General features: G+C 43.2%; 1 protein-coding gene across 1 annotated transcript; it reads left to right on the top strand.

Annotated features, from left to right (window-relative positions):
* The first annotated feature begins 1,263 nt into the window (after positions 1 to 1,263).
* LOC136510561 (uncharacterized) lies at positions 1,264 to 6,541 on the top strand. The gene is made up of 7 exons (XM_066504970.1): positions 1,264 to 2,763; positions 3,231 to 3,506; positions 3,768 to 3,905; positions 4,014 to 4,076; positions 4,488 to 4,578; positions 5,077 to 6,460; positions 6,535 to 6,541. Exons 1-7 carry the CDS (start codon positions 1,264 to 1,266, stop codon positions 6,539 to 6,541), a joined length of 3,459 nt encoding a protein of 1,152 aa, XP_066361067.1.
* The last annotated feature ends 2,405 nt before the right edge of the window (positions 6,542 to 8,946 follow it).

Raw genomic sequence — 8,946 nt, 5'->3', positions numbered from 1 at the left:
CCCTATGAATTAACAGGGGTGAACATAAAAGTGTGAGATGCCGGTGTGCTAGCACCTTGGTGATGAGCGATTGACAACACGGTGTGCGTGTGACGTATCTCTCGGTAGGTTGTGGTTGTAGGTGACAGGTGGAGACAAGGTACATGCGGCGACGAGTGAAGAACGAGGATAGGATGCCGTTCCGAAGAACCGTGGGGGCAGAGAAGGGCGGATCGAGGCTTGCGTTCGAGGGACAGGCGATCGTGTGGTGTACGTCTACTGTACCTGGCTACACGGTGGGAGGACGTCGAGGGAGGTTTCTAGATTACGCCACAAAATCCGAGGTTCGCTGGTTGAGCCACAAAGCCATGCATCGTACTGGGACGCTCGTGCGGCGTGCGTTGGCCGAAGATGGAAATTCTGGCGATCGCGATACGATTTCGGATGGTCGTGCGGCGACATCGCGAGGATCACATCGCGGAGATGGAGGGATCACGGACATCGCGGAATTTGCCATGGAGGACGTAATTGGAATTTACGCCCCTATGTTGGATTTATTTAGCGTAGGGAGTTATGTGAAAATAGGTCGTGCCACCCTTTGGAGATATAAATATGTGGCACCTAGGGTTAAGAATGCACCCGTGAACAGTACTCGTGCCCCGGGGTTCCACGGTTCAGTTTTCCTCTCTCCGGTCTAGCTTAGGGTTTGAATTCTAGTGAGAGGTTTTTGTTGATCTCTCCGATTAAGAGAGGGAGGATGTTCGGGCGGAGGCTAGATGCACTTTTGTAAGTTCAATTACTCAATTTAATCTTTCATCTATAATGATTGATCTTGTGCATCTCGATTGGTTCTTTACAATTCTCGTCAGCATCTGACATAGTCTGCTTGTTTTATTTTTATCTCAAGATCCGTAAGTCCGATTGATGTGATTCCAGTTGGGTTAGTTTCGTAATTTCATCTAGTTTAATCTGACAAATTTTTAGGTCGATCGGGGTTACGGATTTTCGTCCACATCAGGTTTACTAGGTACATAGAGTTCTGGCCAGATTTGAAAAACATGATTTAATTAGGTTTTGTGTTTAGGGGAAGGGTTAGAAATTATTTTTGGCTTCCGCGACCATTCACCCCCCTCTGGTCGCCCGTTTCGATCCTTCAATTGGTACCAGAGCCGGTTTAGGTTTTCTATACCTTAATCGGTGCTGAAAGCTATGGCGACCAATGAAAAGTTTGATGTTCGCGCTCCGTTTTTTGATGGGACTGATTATGATTACTAGAAGGCACGTATGACCAACTATCTCAAAGGCAAGTCACTGAAGCTATGGAAAATCACACAAAATGCCACATATGTGATTCCAGCTGAGGAACCGACTGACGTCGCTGAGATCGGGCTTCTTGAAACAAATCATCGCGCTGTTGCTATTTTACAGGCTTCTATTTGTAAAACTGAATATGATCGGGTTTCTAGTGAAGATCTCGCTTATCAGATCTGGGAGAAACTTAGAAAATATCATGAAGGCTCAAACACTGTGAAAAACCGAAAATTTGAGATTCACCGAAAAGAGTTTGATGCTTTTTGCCAATTGCCTAGTGAGTCTATTGATGACATGTTTGCACGTTTTCAAGTGATTGTTAATGAGATGAAGGCCATGAATAGCAATATGCCTTATGATGATCATGCTAGGGCTCTCAGATTATTACATTCACTTAATGATGAATGGGATATGAAAGTTGAGGCGATCGTTGAATCTGTAGGTTATGAGACTCTCACCACTGATGAGCTTTACAGTAAGCTCAAATCAAAAGAGATCGAAATTGTTTCTAAGCGTAAATTGAAAAATCCCACAGCTGCTTCTTCTTCTGACGTTCCAATGGCTTTGGTTTCTGGAAATAAGACTAACACTAATGCTAATCCAAATGTTTCCAGTTTTGCTTTGTCTTCTTTGTGTCATGTTGCAGATGAGGAGTTGGAGGTGCTAGATGATGATCAGCTTGTACTGCTCTCCAACAAGTTTAAGCGTGTGTATGACAAAAGGCGTAATAGAAGACGTTCAGATGGCTGCTTTAACTATGGTGAGCGAGGACACTTTGCTGCTGATTGCCCAAACAAGCAGAGATCTTTTGAGCAGGGCAATAACTCCTCCAGGCGCCAAGAGAAGTTCAGGGAGAGGAAGAAGAAGAAGGATAAGCAATGGAAGAAAGGCGGACAAAAATACTCTGACAAGCAAGTCGCTAAGGCTGCAAATGTTTTGTTATCTTCTCTTGGACAGTATGTTTTAGGTGGCTCGTCAGACTCCAGCGATTCAGATTTCGAGGATGAGACACCCAAGAAGAAGACAGACGGACTTTGCTTCATCACTGACGCCGGCATCAATGGTGGGATATGTACTATGGCCTTGGAGGGTGATGCATCAACCGACAGCAATGATGAAACTTCTGATGATGAGGTAGATACTTCTGCAGAACAAAGAATAGCTAATTTAACTAAAATTGTTCATAAGCAAAATAAAGTGTTGGCTAAACTTAAAACTGATTATGATAAAACTTGTGCTGAACTAGCTACTCTCAAAAATGCTGCATCTAATCCTGCTGAACCTGATGAATGTGAAGAATGCTCAATTCATATGATTTCGCTTTCTAAATTGCAAACCAAGTATTCTTCCATTGTTGATGATCGAGATAAACTTTATGCTGAACTAAATGAACTTCGTTCTCGGTCGAATTTGCTTGGTACTTGTGTTTCTTGCCCGCTTCTGAAAGTTGACTTGGATAATGCTTTATGTCGGGTAAAAAATTTTGAAGAACACACTTGTCCTGATTTGCCGGTTTGTTTAATTTGTCCAACTTTACGATCTGAATTAAATGTTGCTAAATCACATATTGTTGAGTTGGAAAACACACTTGTCCGGTTCTTCCTTCATGCCTAACTTGTCCTAATTTTGTTGTTGAAAATAATGATTTAAGGGCCAAACTTGCTGATTTGGAAGAAGAAAATAAGCATTTGAGAACTATTCTTGGTTGGTGTTCTATTCGTGAGCCTCAAATTGGTATGGCTATTGCTCAAATTAAACGGAGTGAGCGTTTTGGTCCCGGTTATGACTTGAAACATGTTTTTGGTGAAAAAAGTGGACCGCCTGTTGATGAGAAGAATCCACCTTTGGCTAAATATACTGGACCACCTCCTAGGAAGGGTTCAGGTGTCACCTCTGATGGGTTGCTGGTTGAGACATCTAGATCTGCTCCTAAAAAGCAGGTTTGGGTGCCTAAGCCAAAACACTTCAAGGGTGTACAAAATACTAAGCCAAATGGTTCTTCTTGTGATCATTTTGCTAAGCCTGTTTTTGTTGCTTCTAGTTCTAATGCTGAGGCTTCTTTCGCTCCTGCACGTAAGCTTTATCATTGTGATTTTTGCAGTCATGATGGTCATCTTTATGAGTTCTGTTATCGAAGGATGCGTGCTGAACGACGTGAGCAGTACCCCACACGTGGTACTCATGATCGTCGTGTTTTTAGATGTGAGCAGTACCCTGTACGTGGTACTCATGATCGTCCTGTTTTGAGACGTGAGCCATTTGTTCGCTCTTCTGGTTTTCGCTCACGTACTCATGCTCTTGCACAACATCGGGATGACAGACCACGTTTTCCCCCTCGTGGGTCTCATCATTTTTTTGAGAACTTTGATTTTGCTAACGCTTCTTTTGAGCAAGTGGCTCAGCACTGGTTTTCATTACATTATCCTAACCCCAGTGTTGAGTCATTAGCTCACCCTCGCTCTCATTGTTGATTGCAGGTTGGAGGCGAGGAGGACATATGGATAATGGACTCCGGCTGTTCGCGCCACATGACCGGAGATGATAAATGGTTCTCCAGCCTCACCCCCACAAGCGTAAAGGAAAACATCACTTTTGGGGATAAAAGTCAAGGTAAGGTAATGGCGCATGGCTGCATCAAGGTAACAGATAAATACATGTTAAAGGACGTCGCATTGGTAAAGAATTTGCATTATAATTTGCTGTCTGTTTCGCAACTTCTTGAGGATGATTTTGAGGTTCGTTTTAAGAAAGGAAATTCGCATGTTCTTGATTCTGCTGGTAACCTTGTTTGCAAGATTTCTCCTTTTAGACGGATTTTTAAAGCTGATTTTTCTAAATCTTTTGGTGAAACTCACTGTTTAGTTGCTCATGGTTCCCCCCTGATTTGGAAGTGGCATCGTCAGTTGGGCCACTTGAGCTTTGATTTGCTTTGTCGTTTGAGTTCATTGGATTTAATTGATGGTTTACCGAAACTCAAGTTTGAAAAGGATTTGATTTGTGCTCCCTGCAAACATGGAAAAATGGTTGCTGCTTCTCATGCACCTGTGACTTAGGTGATGACGAGACGACCGGGTGAACTGTTACATATGGACACTGTTGGTCCAGCCCGTGTTCGGTCTGCTGGTGGGAAGTGGTATGTGCTCGTCGTTGTGGACGATTTTTCTCGATATTCATGGGTGTTCTTTTTGGAATCTAAGGATGAGGCTTTCTCATATGTTCATGATCTTGTTCTGAAGCTGAAAAATGAGTTGTCAAATAATGCCGTTAGAGCAATTCGCAGTGACAACGGTACGGAATTTAAGAATTCTCGCATGAAAGCTTTTTGTTCAGAACAAGGTTTAGATCATCAGTTTTCCTCACCTTACGTTCCTCCCCAGAACGGTGTTGTTGAGCGTAAAAATCGTACGCTTGTTGAGATGGCTAGGACAATGCTTGATGAACATAAAACTCCTAGACGTTTTTGGGCTGAGGCTATCAACACCGCTTGCTATGTTGCTAATCGCATTTTTCTGAGAGCTTTTCTAGGAAAAACATCTTATGAGTTGAGATTTGGTCGACCTCCCAAAGTTTTCCACTTTCGAGTTTTTGGCTGCAAGTGTTTTATATTGAAAAAGGGAAATTTGGATAAATTTGAATCGCGTTCTTCCGATGGGTTATTTTTGGGGTATGCCTTGCAAGGGCGAGCGTACCGTGTGCTTAATCTTGATACTAACCGCATCGATGAGACATGTGAGGTCACCTTCGATGAGACAATGCCTTGTTTTTCTTCTGCTTTTGAGTGTGCAGGTGATGACGAGATCGGGCAGGATATTTTTGAGGATGAGAAAGAGGAAGATGGATGTGACGACGACGATGACGATGATGCCCAGCCTGCGATGCAGGGGGAGCCTGGCGCCCAGCCTGAGCAGGCGCCCTCCACCACTTTGGAGGATGGACCATCGCCGACACGTACATCTACAGCAAAGCCTGCAGCTTCATCGACTGTTGATCATGTACCGGCTGCAGTTGAGGGGGAGGCGATTTCAGAACGTACAGCACCACGACACATTCAGAATCATCATCCTGCCAAGAACATAATAGGTAATTTGGATGAACGCACGACAAGGAACAGAGGTATGAAAAATAAAAATTATTGTGTCTTTGTGCATACTGCCTTTGTTGCCTCTTTTGAACCCCGAGATGTTGGACATGCTTTATCTGATTCTAACTGGGTCAATGCCATACATGAGGAGTTAGAAAATTTTGCACAGAATCAGGTTTGGGTTTTGGTTGATCCTCCTCCTTCTTGTAAACCAATTGGAACTAAATGGGTCTTTAAGAACAAACAAGGGGAAGATGGTCATGTTGTTAGAAATAAAGCTAGGCTGGTTGCTCAGGGCTTTTCTCAAAAAGAGGGTATTGATTATGGTAAAACTTTTGCTCCTGTTGCTTGTTTAGAAGCCATTCGTATTTTGCTTGCATTTGCTGCTTCACGTGGATATAAGCTTTATCAAATGGATGTGAAAAGTGCTTTTCTGAATGGTTTTATAGAAGAAGAAGTTTATGTTAAACAACCGCCTGGTTTTGAACATCCTAATTTTCCTGATCGTGTTTTTAAGTTGCAAAAGGCTTTATATGGTTTGAAGCAAGCACCTCGTGCTTGGTATGCTAGATTGAAAACTTTTCTGCTTAAAAACGGGTTCAAAATGGGTTCAGTTGATAAAACTCTTTTTCTCCTCAGGCAAGGAAATGACACTTTAATAGTTCAGATTTATGTGGATGATATCATTTTCGGTGGTTCCTCTCATGCTCTTGTGAAAAAGTTTGCAGATGTGATGAGTAAAGAATTTGAGATGTCTATGATGGGCGAGCTGAATTTCTTTCTTGGCTTACAAATAAAACAAACTTCGGAAGGTACATTTGTGCATCAGGAAAAGTACACGAAGGATGTCCTAAAGAAGTTTGCGATGGATGATGCGAAGCCAATTTCTACGCCCATGCCGACTAGCGCTGCTTTGGATGCTGATGAGGACGGAGAGCCCGTGGATCAGAAGGAATATCGAAGCATGATTGGGTCGCTGCTATACTTGACTGCTACAAGGCCAGATATACACTTTGCTGTGTGTATGTGTGCTCGTTTTCAGGCGTCCCCCAGGACTTCTCACCGTCAGGCGGTGAAGCGCATAATGAGGTATCTTCGATTTACTCCTGCATTTGGCCTTTGGTACTCTGCTGCTTCAACTCTCAGTTTGTGTGGTTATTCAGATGCTGATTTTGCTGGGTGTCGTTTGGATAGAAAGTCTACATCGGGTACTTGCCAATTTTTGGGTTCTTCGCTTGTTTCTTGGTCCTCTAGAAAACAATCTAATGTTGCTCAATCTACTACAGAGGCTGAGTATGTTGCTGCTGCTAGTTGTTGTTCTCAGCTTTTATGGATGATAGCTACCCTTCGCGATTTTGGTTTGTCGTTTTCTCACGTTCCTCTCTTGTGTGACAGCACTAGCGCTATAAGTGTTGCAAAGAATCCTGTGCTTCACTCTAAGACGAAACACATTGAGGTCCGTCATCATTTTCTGAGGGATCATGCTGAGAAGGGTGATATTAAGCTTAAATACATTGATACTAGTCAGCAACTTGCTGATATTCTGACTAAACCACTCGATCAAACCACGTTTGCACGTTTGCGTGGTGAGTTCGGGGTGTGTTACCCATTCTAGTATCATTGTAAGTTGCTTCAGTTACATATGCCTTATACTTGTTTTGGCTAGTTTGCGATCGATGCTTTTGGAGAGGTTTGAATGCTTTGCTTGACCAATTTTTATTTTGAAAACAACACAGATATATACTTAAAAAATTATGTTGGGCTATGCTTGCTTTTCTGGATCTAGTGACTTGTTGAATACTTGACATATATCTTGCTCATGGTTCGGTAGTCAGCTTCTTTTAATGGGTTTTCACTGCAAATGTAACTCACAATACAAGTTTTTACTCGGGAGTGCATAGTATGGTTGCAAATGATCTGCTTGCTTTCCTGAGAATTTAAATATGGGCACAACTCTGATTTTTCCCATGTCCCTGCTGGTTCTCGCTCATAATCAAAATTAAACAAACTAGCTGGGCACAACTCTTGCTTCCCATGTCCCTGCTGGTTCTCGCTCATAATCAAAATTAAACAAACTGGCTGGGCACAACTCTTGCTTCCCATATCCCTGCTTGTCAAGCTCACAAAAGCCAGAATTAAATATGACAAATGCATGCATTTGTGGGCGTTGCAGTGAACTTTGACTGAAGCTGTGTATCCATCGTGTCAGCTTGCAATATGTTTTGTCTTCAGCTTGGCACTAATTTTGGAATATGCATGTTTTTGCCTGGCTAATTGGTTTTTCAAAGAGATTTCAGTTCTAAAATTCTATTGGTCATGGCATTGTGTTGCTCCTTCTCTGAGTAGCTCATGTTGCTGGTTAGCTTTTATAAGTATTTTGTATATGTCTCAGAAGCTTCGACTTGTGCTTTCTCACATGCTTTTCTCTAAATTGGTTCCTTGCATTTTATCTTGATGGAGTGCTTTGTCAACAAGGGGGAGAGTGAGTCACAAATTCATTTTTGCAGGGGGAGTTTGATTTCGTTTTTTGCTGAGACTTGGCATGCTTGTTTTGAGGGGTTGAGGGGGAGTGTTGCTGAAATTGTTGAGTTTTGCTGCTGAGATTGCTTTTGGGAAATTGATATGGCTTTTGATTCATTTTGGGGAGAGTGATTTTTTTTGTCTTGATTGTGTCGAGCCTAGCTTTTTCGCTAGCCCATGTCTTTGGGGATCAAGATTGTTTATTTTTCTTTCTTTTTATTTTTTTAGTTCCAATAAATTTGTGCGGTGTGGTGTTGTCAATGCACTCATCAAGGGGGAGATTGAGATGCCGGTGTGCTAGCACCTTGGTGATGAGCGATTGACAACACGGTGTGCGTGTGACATATCTCTCGACAGGTTGTGGTTGTAGGTGACAGGTGGAGACAAGGTACATGCGGCGACGAGTGAAGAACGAGGATAGGATGCCGTTCCGAAGAACCATGGGGGCGGAGAAGGGCGGATCGAGGCTTGCGTTCGAGGGACAGGCGATCGTGTGGTGTACGTCTACTGTACCTGGCTACACGGTGGGAGGACGTCGAGGGAGGTTTCCAGATTACGCCACAAAATCCGGGGTTCGCTGGTTGAGCCACAAAGCCATGCATCGTACCGGGACGCTCGTGCGGCGTGCGTTGGCCGAAGATGGAAATTCTGGCGATCGCGATACGATTTCGGATGGTCGTGCGGCGACATCGCGAGGATCACATCGCGGAGATGGAGGGATCGCGGACATCGCGGAATTTGCCATGGAGGACGTAATTGGAATTTACGTCCCTATGTTGGATTTATTTAGCGTAGGGGGTTATGTGAAAATAGGTCGTGCCACCCTTTGGAGATATAAATATGTGGCACCTAGGGTTGAGAATGCAGCGGAACGTTTTGGACTCTCGGCGAGTTACTAACTCTTTAAAATCAGGTTGCTCAAGCCACCATTTTTCAAACCTGAACAACTTTGGTTTTTTCTGTTCATGAATACCACAATTCAAAATCAAAGGTACATGATCACTTCCTACCCTAGCCTTTGCTATAACACTAGAGAGAGGATATTTCTGATCAAA

The sequence above is a fragment of the Miscanthus floridulus genome, chromosome 16 (assembly GCF_019320115.1).
Source record: "Miscanthus floridulus cultivar M001 chromosome 16, ASM1932011v1, whole genome shotgun sequence".
Classification (NCBI taxonomy): domain Eukaryota; kingdom Viridiplantae; phylum Streptophyta; class Magnoliopsida; order Poales; family Poaceae; genus Miscanthus; species Miscanthus floridulus.
Note: the sequence above shows the minus strand (reverse complement) of the source record. Positions and strands in the feature narration are given on the sequence as shown.

Coding starts and splice junctions, on each gene's coding strand:
- LOC136510561 (XM_066504970.1), top strand. CDS start 1,264: ATGACCAACTATCTCAAAGGCAAGTCACTGAAGCTATGGAAAATCACA. Junction 4,077..4,487: donor TTGATTCTGCTGGTAACCTT/GTTTGCAAGATT, acceptor TTGGAATCTAAG/GATGAGGCTTTCTCATATGT. Junction 4,579..5,076: donor AGCAATTCGCAGTGACAACG/GTACGGAATTTA, acceptor TTGAGTGTGCAG/GTGATGACGAGATCGGGCAG.